The 24,583-nt window shown below is 42.9% G+C and overlaps 1 protein-coding gene across 3 annotated transcripts in view; it reads left to right on the top strand.

Moving 5' to 3' along the window:
• Positions 1-1,015: 1,015 nt before the first annotated feature.
• LOC148012083 (uncharacterized) overlaps positions 1,016-24,583 on the top strand; it is a 45,547-nt gene continuing 21,979 nt past the window's right edge. Inside the window, exon 1 of one of the 3 annotated variants that reach the window (XM_087669057.1) lies at positions 1,016-1,356. In XM_087669057.1, coding sequence (XP_087525183.1) covers positions 1,180-1,356 — 177 coding nt within the window. In that variant the 5' untranslated portion in view covers positions 1,016-1,179. The remainder of the gene's footprint in view (positions 1,357-24,583) is intronic. The other 2 variants (XM_087669055.1, XM_087669056.1) reach the window with 2 other exon arrangements.

Here is a 24,583-nt window from a genome sequence, read left to right as displayed (position 1 = left end):
AGGAAAGTGAATAGTACTTTGCACGCATCCACATTTTTCCCATCATGTTTTACAACAATACCCCAATGTGGGATTCCACATGATATAGATAGAGTAGCTAGACAAGACAATGAACAATCCTAATGTAGCTACAATATAGGCATGTAATGCATGCATTCGATATAATTTTGGAACTCTATCTTATTGTGGCATTTGGGTCTTTGATTTAGGTCATGAGATCCTCATTTTTGGTTCTAGCTTCATTGTGCAAAGCTCTTTTTGTCTTATATATGCAAGATCTCGTTCCACTACTCTTATGGTATTGCCATATGCAAGACTTGCTCCACTTTCTCGACATATAAGTGAGAGTGTGATGCATTCTCTATGAGGGTCTTTGGACATGGGGCATAGTTAGCTCCTTACCAAGAAATATTGAAACTTAGCTTCCTCGTCAAATTGCAACTTTTCCCTCAATACAAAACTTGAAGACAAAAGGTCTTGGTTTACCCATATGATTGTGCAAAAAGAGGAACATCAAATGCAAATAGGCTAACCAAGCCAACATGTCCCATTGCCCTATTTTTTGGTATTTCCTAGAAAGAAAGTTTCCTTCTCACCCATTTTGAAAAGCTTTTCCAAAACTTGAGCTTGCTCCAAGACAAAGCAAACCTTGACCCTAAACTCATCTTCTCGCAAATCGTGGTGTGTTTGAAGACGCTCTAACCCTCCAATAAAAGGGGATAGTTTCATCACTGGAATACCTTTTTTCTCCCCTTGCAATATGATATTGCTGAACATCTAATTTCAAAGGCCGATCTTTTACCTTTTCAAATAAGAGATATGCTTGAGAGTATGCATTAATGTGATCTCATGGCCAAGTGGCCTTTTAGAGACACACACACACACACACCACCACCACCACCACCCCCAACCCCATCCCCACCACCCACACCACCCCTACCCCCACCATCCATCCCCCGCCTATGCTTGAAAGTATGCATTAATGTGATTGGAACGAGCAAGAAGGTACACAAAATCAATTTCTCTCTCTCTCTCTCTCTCTCTCTCAAATTGACTGCATGCACACAACCAAGAATGTACCCAGAATAAGTTGCCAACTGAATATGCCAGCTGAATCTTCAATTTCTTCTTCTTCTTCTTCTCTTCTCTCTCTTTCTCTGTGCACATCGATCAAAGGAGATGGGCGTGGTAGTCGTGCAGCTGGGACAAGGCGGCAACCAGTTTGGCTTCTCCTTCTTGGATGCTCTCTGCAGCCTCGCCAGCGCCAGCATACCCCCGACCGATTTCTTCAGGGAGCCCCTTCGACCTTCTGATCCAGCACCAGCTCGCGCTGTCCTCATCGACACAGAGCCTAAGGTCCAAGTTTGGGAGCTTGTTTTCTTTCTTGATAAAGTTAGCTTCTCTTAGTTAGATATGATTGAATGCAAAATTAGCATGAGAGATGAAGATGTAATGTTTACCTACACACAATAAGGTCTTGAAATCTTCCTAGGAAGGAAAAGGGGTTCATTTCCCTTGTTTTTCCCTTTAATGTTCAACATCATGGGCATGAGCTTCTGCGAGGGAGGGACCGCATACCTAGCTAGGTACAGTGGGGGGGCAGGGGGTTGCACCCATTTTCCCATGTGGGGTCCCTCCCTTGCAAAAGCTCATGATATTGTCATAATTCACAATGTGGCAATCATAGGGGAGTTTGTCTAACTTTTTTGTGAAAGTTCTTTCATGTTTGCTTATGCCTGTATGTTCATTATTCGCATTGCATAATCTGCATATACCTGCCTGCTTATCTACCTAGTCACATAATATGCCCGTGTGCTTGGTGAAATGATTAGAATGAATTGTTATAATTTACAAGATGAACATCCCACATGTCAAAAACATAGAGAGAATACTATTGCTCGTTATCTCATGGAGTAAAAGATAGTCAAACAAGGACTGCTTTAGTGATTTCTGCAAAAAGATATGTGTTGATGGTATGTTATCTGAAGACAAGATGATTGTGATATTTGCATATTGGCCCACAATGGCCAGAATCATACCTATCGAAGAAATGTAAGTAGGATCTCAAGGCAGAGGGAACACTTCCAAATATTGAGAAGTTCTTCCCAAAAGTGTGAGAGGGAAATTGAACTTGCAATTAAGCTGAGACTACCAAACCTAAAACAATAAGGCAGCCCGAGAGAACACATGGAACCATTTTCAAGGGGCTGGACAACATGCACAAATCCAACTTGCCATGCCTTTTTTAGCCAAAAAACTACACACAAGCAATGTATTAGCCAGGCATCTCCAAAAGAATTGGCATGCCCCCCAATCCTCACAGGACAAATTATATGGCGATAAATGGGAGAGGCAATTGCTTTGGTAGTGGGTCAAGCATACTGCAAGCTTCAATCAGCCGACCTGTATTGATGATCTGAAGGAGTAATTGGTTATAACAGTGCCAAAATCTCTTTGATCTTGCACCACGTTGGCTGATAATGCATGCCCAAACCATACCTAGCAGAAGAAGCCACAAAGATTACAAACATTAACTTTAAATCTTGTGCTAAGCTAAAAAATCTCCAATGCTTGCATGAGAACCCATGGAGTGCAAGGTCTCAATTCAATCCAAACATAGGACAAGCCTCCTCAATGATGAGGCATTTTGCTAAGACATAATAGGTTGAATATGTTATGATAGAGTCATTTGGCTTCCATTCACAATATAGTTCTAACTCAAACATGGTTTGTATCCATTGCCCAGTCTTAGCTATGACTCTTCTATTATGCTCCTTTTAACTAGAAGCATGCGGGCTGTTTAAAAATTCTCTAGATGAATATCCTCTGTTTGCAAAAGACTTTTTGTTTGGCTTTTATCATTCATTGTTTTAGATTATGCTAATCATTTTGCATGATAGAGAATAGACCTCATCAGAGAGTCCGTTCCAAAATAATAAAAACAATGGTAAAACACAACCATAATAGACTCCTCACTATCACCCAACTGAAAGAAACTGTATGGCTGAAACGAGCAGATGGCCATATATGCATAATCTTGCTGAGTCTATATTGTCGAAAGTGCCCAAAATCTAACAAAAATAAAGAATTCAGAGTATTGGGATAACCCATGCGAGAATCAACTGAATAACCAAACAAATTTGTCAAATTGCTGCAATGGAAATTTTGTATATAGCTAGCAAGAAAGTCTATCCAAAAGCTCACAATATGTTGGGCAATCTCAAAGGGACATGGTATAGTCTCCAAAGTCTAAAGAAATGCTCTAATAAATACAAGTGTATGACAAAACACAAAGTGATAAACAGTACAATCAAAGGTGCAAAGTAACTTGGAGATAAGAGAAGAATGAATGCTAAGTGCTGTAAACACACTACGCTGGAGTAAATACAAAACCTTGAACGTCCATGTCTCACAAAGGACTGGGGCAGAGATGAATTGGAGAGTGTGTTGTACTCTAAATGGATCCTGAAATGCAGCTGGCAGCCTCAGTGTAGTGACCAGCTGCTATAATTGGCAATGGTCAGCAGTGTAGGCTGCACTGTCCCAAAAATGCAGGTTTGAATCTGAAGTAGACTGATCTGGTGAAGTATGCAGCAGCAATAGTGTAGGAAACAGCTCTCAGAGGCAGTGGAAGAATAAGGCAGCAGCTGCACGCTGAAAACACAAGCTCTTAGACACAAATACTTTGGTAACTTTCAATGAAGTTTGGTAATTTTGAGTTTTGGGGCTGTTTTAAAGAGCCAATTAAGGTTTTGAGTTTGTAATGATATTAGAGCCATGGTACATACCTTGCGTGACGAAGATGAAGAAGTGATGATTATTGCTACTTTCCTTGGCCCCATCAAATTGTTGTTGATGATCCCTTTGGTATAGAGATTTTGAAAGCCATTGATGAAGTAGACAATCAGTATGCTGCCTCACAATCCCTTCTAGAAGAATCCGGAGATTTGTCTTCTTTGATGCCCGTGAACAATCAATGAGAGCTACCATTGGCAAATGTGAAGGACTGCACATAGTTGATGTATCTCCTCCGATTCCCACCCACAGCAAGGTGGAAGCCGACCACAAGCTGTCGGTTGATGATGAAGGAGAAGATCCTAGTAGATGATGGGGAATAATTGACAGAGCCCATGCCTCTACCCTTATGAGTCTTGACAATGGGAAATTGAAAACATGAGGAGAAGAAGATACCATGGCAAATTTTTTCACAGACAGGACCATTCTTGCCCTAGCTATCAATGCTCATGATACTCAAGTCTTATATAGATGAAAAAGAGTGCTCTTATCATCATGTCATTGTTCTCGATGAAGAAAAAAGAGAAGCTAAGAACTTGTGTTGATGTTCTTGAAGACGCTATGGAGCCCATGGAAGTACATGAGAAGAAGAACAATTGCATGTGATCTTTGTAGATGTTTTGGAAATTGCCACAACCCTAGTAGATGATGCCCATGAAACTAGACACAAGCTTGCACCATTACGCTGATTGATGATGAAGAGATAGCAACGAAGAGATGCATGTGTTGTTCATTGCTCGTGGCATGAGAATGGTTTACACCAATACATCCTTCCCCCCTCCTAAAAAAGAAAAAAAAAGACAAAAGTAAAGAGAAGGTATAGTAGTCTTATTACAATGCTTGATGATAATATATGCGCATTCCTAGAGTGTGTATATGAATTGAGAATACATTGGGAGATATAGTCCACAGCTTCATAGTTTAGCTATGACCTTACAAAATTTATGCAGGATCAATTAGTGAATGGTGAACATTGAAAGCCTCCTAGTAGTTGACACTCTTTATCTTGCACCATGCTTGAGAGTCCTCGATGTTATACTCTCAATCTTAAACATTGAACAAAAAATTGTATGATTTATACACTCCGTATTTTTCGAAAGAGGTTGAGGTTAAACTGTGTAATCTCCCTTGCTTAATTGAAACATTGAAGTATGAATGAAAGAAACAAGATCTCATAAACAAAAGTGCTTGCATAAACCTGTATAAAGGCTGAAAATGTTGGATTGGTATAGAAATTTCTATGGGCAAAGTTGTGCTGCTGCAAAAATATATCATTGCTCTTAGACTGAGTCCTGAGAAGAGGCATTAAACTTGGGGACTCTTAAATCAGCATAAACAATTGTATGCCATGACAAATTCGTTAGTAGAATGAGTACTCTACTGAGAGAAGCATCATAAGTAGAGATAGTAATGTTGAATAGAGCATCAATGCCTAAATTGAGAATGAGAGGATGGACCAGTGTGACATCTTTAGCAAAGCAACTCGATGGTCTTATTACATTGCTTGATGATTATATGTATGTGTTCTTAGAGTATTTATGTGAATTGAGAATGTGTGGAGAGATATAGTGCATAGCTTTATAGTTCAACTATGACCTTACAAAATTTATCCAAGATCAATTAGTAAACGGTGAACATTAAAAGCTTCGTAGTAGTTGATGCTCTTCCTCTTGCACCTCTTTTGAGAGTCCTTTGATAGTCACACTCTTGATCCTGAGCAATCAAATAGAAATTTGCTTGGTTTGTATACTTTTGTCTTTTTTGAAACAAGGTGAGGTTGAATTGTGTAATCTCCTACCCTTTGATTGAAACATTAAAGCATGAACGAAAGAAAGTCTCGCAAACAAAAGCACTTACATAAACTTGCATAAAGGTTGAAAATGTTGAATCGATGTGAAAACTTTCATTGGCAAAGTAGTTGTGTTGCAAAAGCATATCATTGCCCTTAGATTAAGTCCCAAGAAAAGCAATATCAAAGTTGGGCACTCTTAAATTAACATAAACAATTGTATGCAAAACAATTTCGTTAGTAGGATCAACTCTATTGTAAGAAGCATCAGAAGTAGTTGTAGCAACATTGAAAGGAGCATCAACATCTAGATTGGGAGCAAGAGGGTGGACTAGTATGGCATCTATAGCAACATGAGATGTCATAGCTAAAGTGAAATATCGGCTCACTATTTTGGTGACTTGAATCGATGCTTCTTGAGCTGCAAGAGTAGAGCAATCACATGGAGGCCGTGGATGAGTCAATAATTTTTGTAGTAGTTGGATATATGTAGTATCTACTTTTTGAGGAATTTGTTGCCCTACAACAAGTGCATCATTGGCGAGGGATTGATTGCTAGCTTGCATCAAAGGTGACAAAGGATTGGACTTTTCTTTATCAAGCATTTTAGGATTGATGCCTTCTATCATCGTTTGGATGAGAATGGGAGGAAAAATCTCTTCATACAGGGCTTATCTAGTTTTGGGACTATATGAAGTGAAGAAGGCATGCATGATGACTCTCTCTTCATCATCAATTGGCATAATGGGTGCAAGCTTATGCCTTATTTTATGGGAGGTGATGAAATCGAATTGAACATTTTAGAAAACAGAAAGGGTGTGCATGTTTATTTCGCTTTTCTTTTTTGATTATCAGTGTCCATGTGGAAAAATAAGGAAAATCCAGCATCACAGAACAAAAAGCTATTCCAAGAACCTCTCTAGGGCATCGATGATGAGGAAATAGAAAGGTAAGTGCCATATGCTGCCATAGGTACTACCATGGTCAAAGCCTCCTACTAGTCGACACTCTTCATCCATTCCTACAACTTATACTATCCATTGCCTAGTCTTAGCAAGGACTCTTTTTGTTATTCTCCTTTTTGCTAGAAGCATGCAAATTGTTTAAAAAAGCTTTAGATGAATATCTTTTGTTTGCAAGAGATTTTTGTGTGGCTTTTGTCATTTATTTTTCTAGATTACACTAATCATTTTGCATGATAGAGAATTTACCTCATTGTAGAGTCCATTCCAAAATAATAGAAATAATGGTGAGACACAACTAGAATAGACTCCGCACCATCACTTGATTGACAACTAACATATGATGATTGTTGCAACGAGTGACGAAAGAAACTGTATGGCTGAAACGTGTAGATGGCCATATATGCTTAATCTTGTTGAGTCTATACTGTTCAAAGTGCCCAAAATCTAACACAAGTAAAGAATTTAGAGTATTGGGACAACCCATATGAGAATCAAAAAACTGAATAACAAAAAAATTTGCCAAATCACTGCAATGGAAATATTGTATATAGGTAGCAAGATAGTCTATTCAAAAGTCGAAGAGATGTTGGGCAATCCCAAAGAAGATGCACAATAGTCATGAAAGTGTAAAGAAATACTCAAGCATGAAATATAAACACAAGTGTATGACAAAACACAAAGTGACAAACAATAGAAGTCAAAGGTGAGAGTAACTCAGAAATAAGAGAAGAATGGATGCTAAATGTTGTAAACGCACTATGTTGGAATGAATACAAAAGCTCGAACCTATGTGTCTTAGAAAGGACCGGGGTAGAGATGAACTTGAGAGTGTATCGTACTTTGAATGGATCCCAAAACATAGAAGGCAGCCCTGGTGCGATGACCAGCTGCTGTAAATGGCAGCAATCTACAGTGCATGCTGCACTATCCCAGAAATGCAGGGCTGAATTTGTTGTAGACTGATCTAGTGAAGTTGCAGGAGCCATGGTGCAGGAAACCGCTCTTTGAGGCAGTGGAAGAACAGGATAGCACATGTAGGTTGAAAAATGCAAGGCCTTGGTGACCGAGTGTTAGGCTGGCTGATGACATCAGCTGCTGTATGGATACCTTGTGCAGTAAAAGCAAGCTGTCCAGCAGTTGTCAGTGCACAACAGCTCTGGTCAGGATGGATCAGGGTGGTGTGAACAACAAACACAGCAGGAAATGGATGCTGAATAAGCTGCGTGGCTGGTGGACAGCAACATGAACTGAGGTGTCTATCGAAGAAAGGGTGTAGACAGCAGTGGAACACGGCACCGACTGTAGGAGAATTAGCAAAAAAATGTTGAAGACGTGGCTGGGAAGCCTCCTAATTATAGTCTATAGATGTGGAGCCTCCCAAAGTCTTGGTGTTGGTTTATGGGACATAGATACTTTGGTAATTTAAAATTAAGTTTGTTAATTTTGAGTTTTTGGGCTGTTTCAAAGAGCTAAGTAAGGTTTTGAGTTTGTGATGGTATGAGAGCCATGGTACATACCTTGTGTGAGGAAGCTGAAGAAGTGACGATTATTGCCACCTTCTTTGGTACCCTCAAACTTGTTGTTGATGATCCCATTGTTATAGAGATTTTGAAAGCCATTAATGAAGCAGACAACTAGCATACAACTTCATGATCCCTTCCAGAAGAATTTAGAGGTCTGTCTCCTTTGATACCCATTGAAGAATTGATGGAAACGGCGGTTGACAAAGGCGAAGGACTATACACAGTTGATGTATCTCCTTTGATTCCCACCAATAGCAAGTGGAAGCTGACCATGAGCCATTGGCCGATGATAAAGGAGGGGAAGATGAAGAACTCCCAACACTGAGTGGGTGACGGGGGAACATCTAATGGAGCCTATGTCTCCAATCCTGTAAGCCTTGATAAATGGAAATCAAATGCAGGAGACGCTGTGGTAATTTTTTGGGTAGATGGGACCATTTCTTCCCTAGCTATCATACTCATTATGCTCACGAAGATGAAGAAGAGAGTTCTTATCATCATGCCGTTGTTCTTGACAAAGAAGAAAGGGAAGCTTAAAATTCATGCCGAAGTTCTTGGATATGTGATGGAGCCTACGGGAGTATAATATATGAAGAAGAAGAACAATTGTGTGAGATGTTTCCGGATGATTTGGAAACTCCCGCAGCCCCAATAGATAACACCTATGTAATAGGACACAAGCTCACACTTATTACGCTGACTGATGATGAAGAAATAGTAGTCACCCATGCCTTTCTCATTACACGTAGTCTTGATACTAGATAACTTATAAGTATGTATGGGGAGGTGTTTCCTCCGATTCCCATCCAAATTATGATAGAAGTCACTGATGTTGAAATGGTTGACAAAAGAAAGTCTAATCTTTTGTCACCTTCAATGCAAGTTGGCAACCAATCTCTGGCCAATGGTGCACTTGCTGTAGGGTAATAAATTTTACAAATAGTAGATACTACATATCTTCGACTATTGTCAAGGGTTATTGAGTAATCCATAGCTTGTATATGACTATTCTACTCTTGTAGCTTAAGGAGCATTGATTTTATTTTCTTTGATCACAAATAAGTGAAAGTATTATTCACAAACATTTAGGGAATCAGAGAATTGGAGAAATAGACATAGATAGACGTGAGATAGAGATTGTTGTGTAATTGATTGGCTTGTGGTTGATACAAGATTTCTACGAATAGAATTACTTTTGTACGATATGAAGGGATGCATGCGATTGTTCATTGCTCGCTACATAAGGATGATTTACACCAACACCCCCTCTAGCTAAATGTTGAGAGAAGGCATGGTAGTCTTATAACGGTACTCGATGATGATACATGTGCATTTCTAAAGTGTGTATAGAGATATACTTGATAGCTTCATAGTTTTAGCTATGACTTTACAAAATCTATCCAAGATTAATCGGTAAATGGTAAATATTGAAAGCCTCCTAGTAGTCGATACTCTTCATTTTGCATCGGGCTCGAGATTCCTTGATAGTCACATTGATGATCTTGAATGTTGAGTATAAATTTGTTTGATTTGTATAATTTGTCATTTTTGAAATATGTTGAAGTTGAATTATGCTATCTCATCTCCTTATTTTTGAAATATGTTGAAGTTGAACTATGTTATCTCATCTTGTGATAGAAACATTGAAGCATGGACGAAAGAAATAAGATCTTGCAAACAAAAGCACTTGCATAAACATACATAAAGGTTGAAAATGTTGAATTGATGTAGAAACTTCCATTGGCAAAGTTGTTGTGCTCAAGTTCCTAGGTGGGAAAGAGGGTCGAGTCTTGGGTGGATTGCCCTTTGTTGGGTGTAAAGGCCCTTTATGCGGTCTCCCATGTATATATTACTTCACACATGTGAACTCACCCTAGCGGGTGTAAGTGTACCATACCCTAAGTATAAATACATTCTTTCATTCTTTGTCTGTACCACATTGGTACACACCTATTTCTCAACTCACTCTCACTCTATCTCATTGTTCAACACTGTTCAGTTTTGGGTTCATTGAGCTCCTCGATTAATGCGCTTGCTTTCAGCTCTCTTTCTCTATCTGCTTCCGCTTCAACTCTACAAATTGGTATCAGAGCTACAATGGTTCTTACAGGCCACAGGCAATATTCACCAGTTGCAAGCTCGACAGGGCAGCGATAGTTGTCAGACTCAGGTTACATGTAGACAGTGGAGACTAAGGTGACTCTTGCAGTCAACAAGCAGGAGTGTTATAGGCGACAGGCGTAACAGTCTGGGGACTGTTGAAGAGCGGGCAACCAGTCAACAACGCACAGGCGTTAGACAGGAGACGTAGGCAGTTGACAGACTGACGACCAATGACAGACTGATGACTAGTCAACAATGCACGGGCGTCAGATGAGAGACGTAGGCAGTCGATGGACAAATGACCAGTTGATAGACTGACCAGTGATGGACTGACGACCAGTGACAGGCTGATGACCAGCGCGGGCAACAGACCAAGGTTGCGCGTGGCAAGGCTATGTGAGCTCCAGGTCACGCGGTTGCATGTACGACGGGCAGGTCAACGGCCCTAATATTCTTTTTTCTTAAAATAAAAAATTTTCAATCTGATTTATTTCCCCTCATCCAGGTGCTCACGCGAGCAAGCATAGAGCACGAATTTGTGCCAATTTGCTCCATAAAAATTGGGGCTTTTCCCAGATTTCGTCCTAGACACATATTTCAGTGACTTCTGAACCATAAATTGTAGACATCGAGTGGACGGGTCGTCTCAGAAATTCTGGGGATTTTCAGATGCAAGTGATTTTTTTGCTTGTTTGATCCAATTTCTTGGAAATTGTGCACTTTTGGACCCTGAAATTTGGGGCATTTGCAGAAATCATGAAATTTTTGCAACATTAGCCCATACTCGATGCTTGGGAAGATGTATTGATGCAATTGGAGCAGATTCATTGCAGAAATTTTGGGGCTTTTCACATTGGTGATGTATTTTGAGTCATTTTGAGAATGGACAGTGAAATTTACAGTAGATTGACTGTTGAGTGGGAGTCTTTTGAGTTTTGGATGGTTCAAATGTTGAAAAAGGGTAGCTTTTCTTGATACATGTATTGCTGAATACTCACTATGTAGTGAAACAGTGGTAAATACAGCATTTGGGAATTTTGGTGATGTATTACTGAAGCGGGAGCTGTCCTTAATGCAAATGTGTCAGATTTGATTTGTGTATATGCTGTAATCAGAACTTGAGACTGAAATTTGTAGCTAAACATTTGCTTCTTGGACACCTTGGCAGTACAAGAGTGTGTACTTGCTGTTACATTCAACAACCTTGCTATTGGCTGAAAGCATTTAGCCCTTTATTGCAGTTGTTTATGGCTGAAGATGGCTGGCAGTGCATCTATGTCTGACACAAGAATCTCTTTGAGATTCGTAATTTGATGGCAATGGTTTTGATCTTTGGAAAGATCGTATGCAGGGTATACTCTTTCTGAAGGATTGTTATGATGCTTTAGAACAACATAAACCTGTTGCTTTGTCAGATGAGGATTGGGCTAAAATGAATAAAAAGGCCATTACTTACATTAAAATGGCCATCATAGATGATATCTTGGTTGATATAAAGGGGCTTGATACTACCTATGTAGTTTGGGAGAAAATCAAGGGTACTTATGAGAATACAACTCCTGTCAATCAGGTACATCTTATGCGGAAGTTGGTCAACTTAAAGCTTGATGAGTCCAAGCCTGCCTCAGAGCATTTGAATGCTTTCACAGGTATTTTGAGTCGGTTATAAGATGCAAGTTTGCCAGCTTTTGATCCTAAATTGAGGGCTATCTTCTTGCTCATGATTTTACCTGATTTAAGGGAAGCATTGGTGGTGTCATTAAGCAATAACCCCAACTTGACATTTTATGGTGTGCATGGTTCTATTCTAAATGAAGAGATTAGACGCAAGGCAAGTAGGGAAAACAATGGACCAGCCTACAATGTAAGAGTAAGAATTGAAAAAAAGATATAATGCTGCAAATAAAAACAAAAATCACAACAAAAGCAAGGAAAAACAGCAAGATATAACTTGTTATCAATGTGGCCGCAAAGGGCATAAAAAGCCCGATTGCAGGTACTTTAAAACAAAACAAGAACATAAGAAGCAAGCTAATGCAAAAGGCAAAAAGAATGAGAAGGATGACAGCTCTACCCCTAAAGAGACAGAAAAAGCAAATATGGTATCTAGTGTTGTTATTGAGGAAATAGAAGAGGATAAAGATGCTGATTTGTTGGTTGCATTTTCAGATCCGCTTGCTATGACAGTGGAGGACATGTATACTAAAACGGATGTGATAGATACTTTGTTGTTAGCACATGATGGTTTGCCACAATCGTGGATTGTTGATAGCGGTGCTTTATTTCATGTAACTCCATCTTTGGAGTGCTTTTCTTCTTATGCAGAAGGTAATCTTAGAAAAGTCTACCTTGGCAACAATCATGTATGTGATATTGAAGGAATGGACACCATACACCTGGCTCTAGAAAATGGTTAGGAATTGATTCTTCATGATGTCAGGTATATACCTGGCATCAAGAAGAGCTTGCTTTCTGTTCGGCAACTAGACAACAAAGGTTACTTCACTACTTTTGGTGGTGGAATGTGAAAAAAACAAAAAGGGTCAATACTAGTCACTAGAGGTGGTAAAAAGGGGACTCTGTATTGTCTCTATTGCAAGGCACTTGTTGGAAAGTTTGTTGTAGTTGCTGAAGTACAGTCACACATGGAGTTATGGCACAAGCGTCTTGGATACATGAGCCAAAAGGGTTTGCAGGCACTTTCTTCACTTGGAAGAGTTGATGTGAAAAACTCAAAGCTCAACTTTTGTGATGATTGTGTTCTTGGTAAACATGTAAAGAGTCCATATTCTCATGGAGCCTCTAGGAAGGCATGTATCTTGGATTTAGTCCACTGTGATGATATATGGACCATGTCAATGAAAACTCATAGTGGTTTCTATTATTTTGTGTCTTTTATTGATGACCATTCTAGAAGCTATGGGTTTACTTACTTAAGTAGAAAAGTGAGGCATTGGATGCTTTAAAAAAGTTTTATGCATTTGTTAGTACTCAAAAGGGCTTAAAATTAAAATGCATCAGAACAGATAGTGGGGGAGAGTATGTATCTAAAGAATTCAATAAGTTTGGTGATGTCAATGGCATTAAATGGGAGCTTATAGCTCCTTACAATCCATCATCTAATGGTGTGGTTGAGCAAATGAATCGCACGTTATGTGAGAAGATTCGGTGCATGCTGTCCACAACTAATCTCTTGCAATCGTTTTGGGGAGAGGCACTTAAAACCGTGGTGCATATTTGCAACCAATCTCCACATCGTGCATATAAAAGTGGTATCCTTGAAGAGGTTTGGTTTGGCAAACTTGCTTCATATGATTACTTAAGGGTTTTTGGCTGTGAATGCTATGTATATGTACCTGTTGATAGCAGAACCAAACTTGACATGAAATCTCAGAGGCATCTTCATGGGTTATGGAGATGAATGTGAAATGGGCTATAGAGTTCAGGTTCCAAGCATGAAAAAGATGCTACGGAGTTGGGATGTGGTATTTAATGAGTTAAAGCTGCTCTAAAATGTCACATCTAATGACTCATACAAAAAGAAAGTTAAATTTCAGTATAATTAGTTACTTGAGCAGCCATCAGCCACTGAAAATTCAGCTCCTTTTGATATTGATTATGATAATTAGCGTATCATTATTGAGCCAAATGAAAATGGGCGGCAAGGGGATGCTGAACATCAGCTTGAGCACCAAAATCAACATGCTGAAAATGAATTAGAGCAGCTTGAAATTGTAGTCATGCGTGTCTCATGTGGTCATTTTTTTACCTATGAGCCTCAGTCTAAGTCAGATGAGGACATTAGGAGTTCTGACATTGTATTTGTTTGTCATTTTTTCCTGCTTTTTCTCCTATATATAGGCAGCTTGCCCTCCCACTTTCATTATCCATGATCCATTATTTATCCTTTGTGATCAGTCAGCCCTCCTCATTCTCTCATCCCCTTGCTACCATCTAGCAACCACATTGATGTGTAGAGCTACATGTTGGGGTTGACCGTTGCAGCCTTGTACCTTTAGCCATTGCAGTCACATTGTTCCTTCTCTCTCCTACGTTCTCTTTGCCTCCTTTCCTTCGTGCTCACTTTCCTCTTTCTGTCGCACACTCTCACATGATATCAAAGGCATGCATGGGAGTTGGAGATCTTGAAGAGGAGCTGCTGTTTATGACAAAACTTGCTAGGCGTCATCCCCATGTACTGCAAACCTTGTACTCGGGTCAAATAGGGCAAGGTGTCTTGTTTCTAGCAGGTTTTTTAGGTTGCGTTTACCAGGGTAGATTTGCGTTTTGCTCCTAGGCGGTCTCTACCAGGCTGGGTGGCACCGTTAGTGCACCTAGGGGGCGTCAAATAGCTGGGCAGCACCAAAACAAACCTTTGTTTTCTGCAAGTAGCCGTCGGCACATGTACTGCAGAACTAGGCCTTGCACTATCTGTGTTTTTGTGCAGGCAACCCTTGTATTTTTGCGTTTTGTGCAGCAGGTCTTTGGTCGTCCTAGGCGGCACATTTGTAGGTTGGGCGGCTTGTTTATAGGGAGACATATTTCTTTCTTTGCTGCATTTTCATATCGGCTGGTTTTTGCCGACTAGGGTGACTTCTTTTTGGTGCCAAGCGGACTCCATAGCAGGCCAACATTAGGGCAGATTTGCATTTACTATAGGGACTTACTTTTTGGGCACTCTTGGCCCTTGACCAGCCCTTGGATTGGCTGTCTTTACATTTTGAAGACTTGTTTTCCTCTACATTTAGTGCTCCCTTTTTCTACCCGGCATTGCGTATTCTCCTCGGCATTGGATACTTCCCGTCTATCTTGCCTCAATTAGTTTTCTTTTGTACGGTTGTTAACCGTGGTGTAAATAAAGCGGAAAGAAAGCAAAGGAAATTAAAAAGATGCAAGACAAAGTGGGAAAAGGCGGCCTAACGGAAAAGCAAGATGTAAAGGGTCAAGAGAGCAAGAAGCAAACTCAAAAGTCCAAGGCAAGTGCAAAAGGGGAAAGACAAATTTAAATATAAAAGCGCACCCTAAATTCTTGTAAATGTGCGCTAGTCTCCCTCTTATGCAATTTGTAAATATAGACAGGCATGGGTGAAGGAACAATGTAAATAGGAAGGGAATAGGGAAAGGGGATCTAGGCTAAAATGGCCAGTTATGTAAAGAAGGGATGGACGCCCAAGAGGAGTAGAGCATGTATAAAAAGGTAAAAAGTGAATGAAGAAGCTCATTCTTGTGTGTGGTCAAAACTAGCTCTTTTTTTCTTCTTCTTCTTGTTTTTTCTTGTGCTTGTGCTCGAGAGAGGGAGTGTGAGGGAGTGAGTGTGTGAGGGTGAGGGATCGTGGTGGAGAAGCTCTCCATCTTCTCCTCTCTTCTTCTTCCATTATTTTCTCTTCTCTTGTCTCACGCTTGGCAATGGAGCTTGGAGCTTGAGGATTGAGCTTACTTGAGCTTGCACCTTGGATTGTGGAGCTATTAGAGAGCTTGAGGGAGGAGGCAACTCGGTACTTGAAACAATAAGCGGTCTGTGGGTCTTGGTGATTGAGCAAGAGCTTCCACATTTTGGTTCCGTTGTCGGGACCAACATATTTAAGCTTTGAGTGCTTGCATGCTCCAAATTGAGCATTTGAGTAGGGTTTGCCCCAAACCAGTGCTTGAGATAGGTAGGAAGCGAGTTGGATGGCATTTGATCTCTTTTGCAGGTAGGGAAAACTTAGTAAAAAACAGAGAAACAAATAGTAGGGTTAGTGCTGTAAACATGGTAAAACAAGGAGAAAAAGAGGCTCAATGCGTTGAGAGAGGAAAGAGAGAAGGAGAGTGGAAGATTGAAGAATAAGGGGTTTAAGAGGCAGAGAGAGTAAAGGGGAGCTCATTTCTACATTTAGAGTTTGAGAGAGAGCGAGAGAGCGAGAGCTAGACAGGTTGTTGCAGGGCAGTAGGGAGGCAAGGAGAGCTTTGATTCGTGCAACTAGATGTATTCGCGGGCTATAGGTGAGTTAGTTTGGAATCGGACGCATCCGCGGCGGGCTACAGGTGAGTTGGTTTGATTTCTAACTTCTTATTGTTTGATCCTGGAGCTTGCCAGAGGCTGGGACGGAGCATAGTGAGCATTGCGCTGGATTTTTGCTAAGTCGGCGTCTGTTTTTGCCACCATAGTCAGACCGTCCGATTCCCAAAATCAGATCGTTTGACTACCCCAAAGTCATCCAATTTTCATAATCAGACGCATCGGATCGTCCGATTGGATAAACCTTGACTAGTCTAAAATCGGACAGCCTTGACCGTCCGATTTGGATGAATTGGACTCGGACAATCCAAACTTGGACAACCCAGAATTGGACAGCCCAAAATCACATGTTCGATTTTGGGAATCGGATTAAAAATTTGCAAATTGGATAGGAAAGCCAAATATCAATTTTTGGTGATTTTTGACCTTTCTAGACACTGTAGGGGCAAAAAGCCCTAGTTGTAGGACACCTCAGTAGATCCCCAGATGAGTGAATAGGGCAATAGGGCCGATTGACTCGAGAGTTGAAACCCGACAGTCCAGGAACGACTGTGGTCACTGACCATACCAGAATAGAGGTCCGAGCTGACAACATCAATCATGTAGTAGGGACTGTTAACCCCAGCACGAAGAAAGCAAAAGGAAGTGGAAAGAACGCAGGGCAAAGGCGGAAAAAAGGTAGCTCGACTGAAGAAAGAAAAGGAGAAAATGCCAAAAGCGCAAGGGCAACCTTAAAAGTCCAAGGCAAAGGCAAAAGAGGAAAGACGTATTTTAAAATAAAAAGGCACACCCTAAAATCTTGTAAAAGAGTGCCGGGCTCTCACCCGTGCAAATTGTAAATGTAGACGGGCGGTGGAAAGGAAGCTAGGAAGATAGAAGGACAATGGGAAAAAGGGCCTAGGCTACGGCCGGCCATGTAAAAAGGAGAAAAGGGGATGACCGCCCAAAAGGGATTTAGGGTTTTGTATATAAAGTTGAAAAGTGAATGAGAAGCTCATTCTTGTGTGTGGCCAAAAGTAGCTCTCCTCTTCTTCTTCTTCTTCTTGTTCTTGCTTGCTTGAGCTTGTGCTTGACGGAGGGAGTGTGAGGGAGTGAGTGTGTGAGGGTGAGGGACCGAGGAGGAGAAGCTCTCCATCTTCTCCTCTCTTCTTCTCTTATCTTCTCTTCTCTTGTCTTGCTCGTGGCAATGGAGCTTGGAGCGTGGAGCTTGCTTGAAGCTTGCACTTGGATCGTGGAGCTACCGGAGTGCGCGGGAGAGGAGGTAACTCGAACGGCACGGAGGTTCACCACACCCGTAGATATGGATGGCGCGTCGGCTATGTGAGAGGTAGCCATTAGTGCTCGGCTTGGAACGCTTGAAACAATAAGCGGTTCGTGGGTCTTGGCGGTTGAGCGAAAGCTCCCACATTTTGGTTCCGTTGCCGGGACTAACGGATTCAAGCCTTGAGCGCTTGCGCGCTTCGAATCGAGCATCAAAGTAAGGGGTTTCCCCCGAACCGGTGCTTGAGATAGGTAGGAAGTGAGGGGGTTGAAGATGGTATTCGATCTTCTTGGCAAGTAGGTTTTTTGATTTTTTGAGATTTATGTTATGAGATTGAGTAGTGTAGGTATTTACTTTGTGTTTTGGATGCATTTAGGATAGGAAAAAACAAAGAAAAAGAAACAAATAGTAGGGTTCTTTGTTGCTGTATAACAGGCTAAAACAGGGAAATAGGGGCAAAGATCCTTGGAGTGCCATTCGATTCGAGCACCACAGTGGTTCCAAGCATGTCTGGCATTCCCTTGTAGTGTCTTGCACCTATCTAGAAGGCGCTAGACGATTCGGTGTAGTAGACGTCAGTCTAGAGGCATCGCGTGCAACTCGCGGGCCTTCGGCCGTGTAGTCGGACCAGGTCGTCCGAGTCTCAGAATCGGACCAGTCCATACTCGGACACTTGGACTTCGACCACTCGGACTAGTCCATAATCGGACGCTTGGACCATCTTGTCCGATCGGACCACTCGGACCAGCCTGTCCGATCTTGGAAATCGGACGCTCGGACCACCGTGCGATCGGACCATCCTGTCCGATCAGACCACTCGGACCAGCCAGAATTGGACCAGTCCAGAATCGGACCGTCCGACTACTAAAATCGGACCACCCTGTCCGATCCGATTCCCAGAATCGGACCACTTTGAAAATCGGACCACTTCTTGATCCGACTCCTAGAATCGGACGTGACCAAAATCGGACCATTGATCCGATCGGGCGTCCGATTCTGATAATCGGACTCCTGAAAATCAGACATCTTAGAATCGGGCCAAAAAACTGTCAAAATCGGACAGGTATCCAGAACACAAATTCTGATGCATCTAAACCCCGAAATTGACCCCAAAGACCACGTAGAGCTAAAGGCACATCACAGATCCATCACTGGGCTGAAACTTAGAGCACGTAGTTCAAAATTTGGCTATAAACGGTCCTCCAAATTGCATATGGCGTCTACCGTAACGGCCCTACGGGCCGGGGGGTACTGCCCCCCCTAGACCCCCGCAGAGGGGGCTCTGCTCCCCTTCGTACCTCCCCCAAGTAGGTTGGAGAGAAAACGCGCGCCGTGACAGGTCCTCCAAATTGAACCTTAGTGTAGTAATGGCTCTACACGAGCATGTATTCTTACTTGCAAAAGAGCAACCAAAAGCCCATACCCGAACAGAGAGAAACAGAGACCCTAGAACATCAATGGGCCAAACTAGCCATCAAGGGCAAAGAGGCCACGCCATGAGAACACAAAGACATTGTGTTCAGACCGTGTCTAGTCAGAGCAAAATGCAACTTCAGCAAGCTACAAATGCGAATATGACTAGACATGACACTCTTGACGAGAGATGTACCTTGAATAGCACTGCACTGACGATCCAAGACAGCAGTGGAGAATCCACATCTGGTCGTGCAGTCGAGAACTCAAGGGCATCTGTCAGAAGGCTCAAATTTACAAGCCAGGACCCGGAAGATGAAGACGTAGTACCACCTGCTTATCTTAGGGTCAAACTCACCGCGAAAAGAGAGCATACTATCGATGCTCTGATTGATGAAGGAGCAGATTTTAACATCTTGACCTATGAATCATGGACCTTACTAGGCCAACCAGAGCTCACACCGACTAGTGCAACTCTTAGCCCTTATGGGGGACACCCACAAGCACTCATAGGGAAGTGCAAAATCCTTGCGACAATTGAAACGGAAAGCTTGCCTATCCTATTTCATGTTCCTCCAAAAAGTGCTAGCTGCAGGGAAGAAACCCTCCTAGGAAGACCCTTTAAAAGGGCGACCAAATGTGAGGCTGACTATGTAGCACAGAGGATACACCTGACACTATCGGGTGTGAGGATAGTCACCACCTTTAGCAAGGGTGACCTCATCAAACCTCAAGGGAAAGGCAAGGAAGGTGATGACACAACAGTCAAGCCTACAAACGAGAGCAAGGGCTTGTTGGAAGAGTTGACACAAGCACAGGTCGAACAATGAGAACCAGTGATGAGTGAGGCCATGCTGGAAACAAGAAGTCAAGAGACAAGGCCAAGGACAGGGTTTGGACTCACAAAAATCGTAGAAGACCACGAAAGAAGCCCAAGCCTTATAGATGAAGGCATCGATGGAGAGCTAGCACAACGCCGCGATGGATATCCAAAGCGTTGCTTCGTGCTTAAGGGTATTATGTAGACAACCAATGGATTTAGGTACCAAAACCCCCTGCTAAACCGCCTCTGTCAGCTGAAGGCCAGAGTGCATCAGAAGCATGGCACAGGAGGAAATCTAAGAGAAACTCTAGGTCTCAAGGCAAGGAACTAGACATGATTGTTCGAAGGAAAGAGCCCTAGCCTAGCAGGCTAAATAGACAGATGCCATACGTAGCCATTGAGCATGCACAAAAATCGTTAGTGCCCAAGGAGCCTTTGATTTCCCAAGGGAAGAACAAGCATCATAGGCACAACATTGCTCAAGGCAAGGCTGATTGCTCAACAAAGCAAATGGCACAATCATCTAATAGCCTTGAGAAAATCATTCAGCTAGTGCCACATCCACCTAGGAGTCCTAGATCTCCTACGCCCTCTTCTCCCAAACAGACACAGGAAGTGCTACAGCAGTCGTCAAGGGCGACTGCTCAATTTCAATCTCTATCCCCATCTAAGCTTCCAACCGTCAAAGAAGTGGAACATGATGCCATCTGTAGCTCTCGACCCAAGGATATGCCTGAGCCACCTAATGCGACTAGATCAGCTCATGTTCGATCTACACAGATGAGTGCTCAAAGGCCAACAAAAGACACAACCACTTCTGATCGCCCTAGGGACTTGACACCGCAATCCACCAAGGGTAGCCAGCCCACTAACCTAGCTGCTACTACTTCCAATCAGGGACCACAGCAGTCACAGCCCTTGGCTGTAACGATGCCCCTTGTGGAACATGTCCTTAGTAGTTTACCTGTGGAGGAGGTGTCGCAACCAAATCCCTCGACACTTCCAGCACTTTCAAAGTGCTTAAAGCCTAGGACGGAGGAGTTAAACGCAAGGGAGTTGGTTGAAAAGCTAGACTCTCCGAAAAGAGCGGCAGTTGTGCCCTCACAACCGGGCAAGGCTATTCAGCAAACCACGGCTATGTCCCATAAGGACACACTAGAGAAGGGAAATGCTGAGGCCCGACCAAGCACATCAACGGTCGATATAGCCCAGGGTCCTGAGTCGTTGAGAGAGGCACCTTCGTTGACTAAGAAAAAGAGGAGAAAGCAGAAAAAACAGCATCAGTTGCAGGCGGTTGTGAACCCCAAGAACATTGAGACGAAGGGCACTGGAGACCTGATGAATAAAGCATCGAGTCCATCCACCAATGAACACACTGATGCCTCTCCTAACAGCGGTGAAACCTCAGACACATCTGTGTGCTCTGACAAACCAAAGCAACAGTTGCCATCAACAGTTGCTTGCAACACTCTATCCACTGACAATAGAACTCACATTGATAAATCAAGAGTGGATATAACGCTATCACAACAGGGTGACAAATCTATACCAGTCACATCCGAGAAGAACCATGACGAAATAGCAGCAAAGCCTCAGGAGAAACGTGAGAACCCCAAGAGCATAAGAAATCCTAGTGTTGACTAATCTTGCTCATCTAGGCCTGAGCCCCCAGCCATGCTAAAGCCTAAGGAAACTCTTAGAACTTTCATGAGATAGCAACCGAGCAAGCCCTCGTTGAACATAGAAGTGTCGCAGAATGCTTAACTGAGTTGGAGGCTAAGCTCAAAGTGGTCGCGCGTGTCTACATCCTTGCGGACATGGGCACGATCCCCAAGGAGCAGCTTGGAGATTACTTGACCTTTCCTCTATCATGGGAAGAACAAGAACATCTTAACGGGCACTACGACAGGCTCCTGGATGAACAGATGCGATTCATCCCTGACGAGGAGGCTGACGAACTACGCTTAACCGTCACGTTCAATGAAGTGCTCTGTCGACTGAATCTCGTAGACATAGAGCTACTAAAGCGACTGTCAGCAGGCCAGAGTCAATTTGAGCAGCGTTGGTGCGAAAGCCACGTTGTAATGGCCGAACTAGGGGCTCAGATCATGATGGTCTCAGAAGAGCGATTGGCCAAATGGCGGTCTCAAAGAGACCTAACCTACGTGGCACCAACTTCCCTTCGAGTGCTCACTGACATTCGGGGTACGGACTTAGCTGGGACTAGGCTACAGGGCCCTTTGATTGATAAGGTTCTCACTGAGGAGGAGTTACATATTGCCAGTAGACTCGGTCAAGGTTCCATGCTACTCGACGTGGCAAAATATCTATCAGTATTAAGTCAGCTGCCACGAATACTAGATGCGTGTGCCACGCTCCGGTACAACCCCGAGTTCTACACTTGGTTCTTATCCTCGTGAAGTGACATGGATTCATAAATGTGTATATAAATAAACACTGCTTTTTGTGTCACCATGTATAAACGACGTCAACACACACAAGCAATGATAGTCAGGCGCAGGGAGAAGAGTGGGGTCAGATAAACTAAGCTCCTCAAGTCCTCCTCTCATCACGCATTTAAAAGTGTGTGACCAGCCCCACCTCCAGGTGAGAGCATGCAGCCCACATTACCGCCATAGGAAGCCTTGACCAACAACTCTGATGGTGTAGGCAGGGTGTAGTCCTTTCCAATACACCTGCTTCCCTTTTTGGTCTATTTTCTCAAGGATGTGCCCTGTCCCACTCCACGACAACCAGTCCACGCGACTTAGCATAAACTAATATCTGCTAATGACTGGAGGCTACGCGAACATCAGCATGGGGGCCATTCCTCTACAACAAACACCGCATGCCTCACCCCTCCCCTTCTTGTCATATGCGCTTCATAAACCACACTAAAATCCCTTCCATGCAAACAGTTGTATCCTATATCAAGGTCTAACCCTTGGATTGCGTCTTGTAGGTTTCCTTTTGCGGCGGAACGCATGGAGAATCATGGAGATCTAGCATGCAAAGACGCTCTTCGCAGAAGGCGGGAGCATGTGGCACGTCCCCCCCACCGGAGCGCTATGTGCCCACCATCAAGAGGTATGCCAAGAAGCAAGGCCCTAAGCGACATTGCCCAGGGCGAAGGCCGAAGAATCCTCGAGTCAAGAAAGTTGAGACTCGAAACGCGCAACAGGTGGCAGCACTAGTGGTACGCACTCCCAGCTCCCGCTCGGGTCCCAGATGCTCAAAGGCAGAAAGGGCAGCTCGGGAAAGAGAAGAATTTAATGAATTATTTAAAGATATTCTGGAGACGGTAGTGGGCCGGGATTACACCATTCATGTCCCGGCCGACATGTTCCCTGCTCACCCCCACGGGAGCCCCACACCAGCAGAGCCCCAATCACCCGGCCATCCAGACTTGCCCCGCCTAGTACAAATCGAGTAGCCCATAATGCATAAAGGGCTTATCAAATGATAACTGGCCAGGACTTTTTGTTTTTAAATGGTTAAGTGTTCCCGACTTGTTAAGTGTTGACATGTTCCTGACTTGTATGAACTTATCATATCTGCGTTTAATATATGCTACGCCTTTAGCAAAAGAAAAAGCTAATCAAGCGCAGGTGATAAATGTCTAAGTCAACACCATAGAATTCAAATCAGTGATGTCTTCTTGCATTGCACTGGCTTATTATAGTTGCGGCATATGCCATACTTGTACTCTCATGAAGCGACAAGTGGATACAGGATGGGACAGATCTTTGGGCTAAAGTGTTCAATGCTCGATCACCGCAAAACCATCGACCCCCCAAGGAGCCGCGGCAAAGCCACCCTGCCGAAATCACGAATTATCCTTGCCAACCACCCACATTGCATGGCCCAAAAAACATTCCTGGGCCACGCCCCCTTTCTGGGTCAAGCTCTATAGTTGGCTCACGGCAGTCGTTACCTCAATTGTACCCACATTGCATGTGCCGCAAGGAGGGTTGCAATATCTCAAGTGTATCTCCCCCTTTCGCCAACTGCTTCTCTAACAACGAGGCTAGGGCACCATCATCATTGTACTAGTCATTTTCTGAGCCTTCGAAGCTTGACATTTTCCAACCCATTGAAAGGATGATAGCCTCAACATATTGTAATGGTTATACTCAGGCAAAAAAAAAAAAAGGAAAAAAAGAAAAGAAAAGAAAAGAAAGGAAGAAAAAAAGAAAAAAGAAGAGGAAATGAATGGAAAGATAAGAAGCACTCACGATCACGGCACAACACCTAGGGGTCCTCAAATTAGGTACGTCTGGTGACCTTCGTCGACCGGCTTCGTCCCTAGTCCCCTAGCCCCTTACAATCAACCACAATTGTTCAGGGCACATCAAGGGCAGGACATACCTGGGGAGCTTGTCTCGCCTAGGGTTAGACCTGTCACCCTGACCCACTTGCACAATTTTCTTTTGCACTCTGCCTTAGTACCATTGCAATCAGTGGTAATAAGCACCGCACGATTGGCCATGAAAAGTACACCGTACTCATCAAGCAAGTCCAATAGTTTCCAGCTACTGAAAGCGCGTTGTCCTTGTATTCCATTATGCTACATCGTGCAGTCACAATGCAAAGGATGTCTCATATGCCTTCATGCGTACTCCTTCTCCACATGGACAACTTTGCTTCATCCTCGAATTGTTATGAGAAACTCGCCCACGGTCTTCTAACTATGTAATATCTAAGTATGCACGAGCACCACATAATATTTGCACCGAAGTATGTCCACAGTTTGGGTCCTCAAGTGCAGGACAATACTCTAGGCTTGCTTAGAGTTCGACTTGTCTCCGAAGCTAATCAAAATACGTCTTGTGCACGATGAGAAGCCTAGCACTACCCCTTAAGAAGAGACCACATGTGAGGTTTTCCAATTGCAGGTAAAGGTGTCGTTCGCT

Source organism: Lygodium microphyllum, chromosome 27 (genome assembly GCF_053477565.2).
Source record: "Lygodium microphyllum isolate KBCC chromosome 27, Lygodium_microphyllum_v1.1.10, whole genome shotgun sequence".
In the NCBI taxonomy this organism is placed as follows: Eukaryota; Viridiplantae; Streptophyta; class Polypodiopsida; order Schizaeales; family Lygodiaceae; genus Lygodium; species Lygodium microphyllum.
Note: the sequence above shows the minus strand (reverse complement) of the source record. Positions and strands in the feature narration are given on the sequence as shown.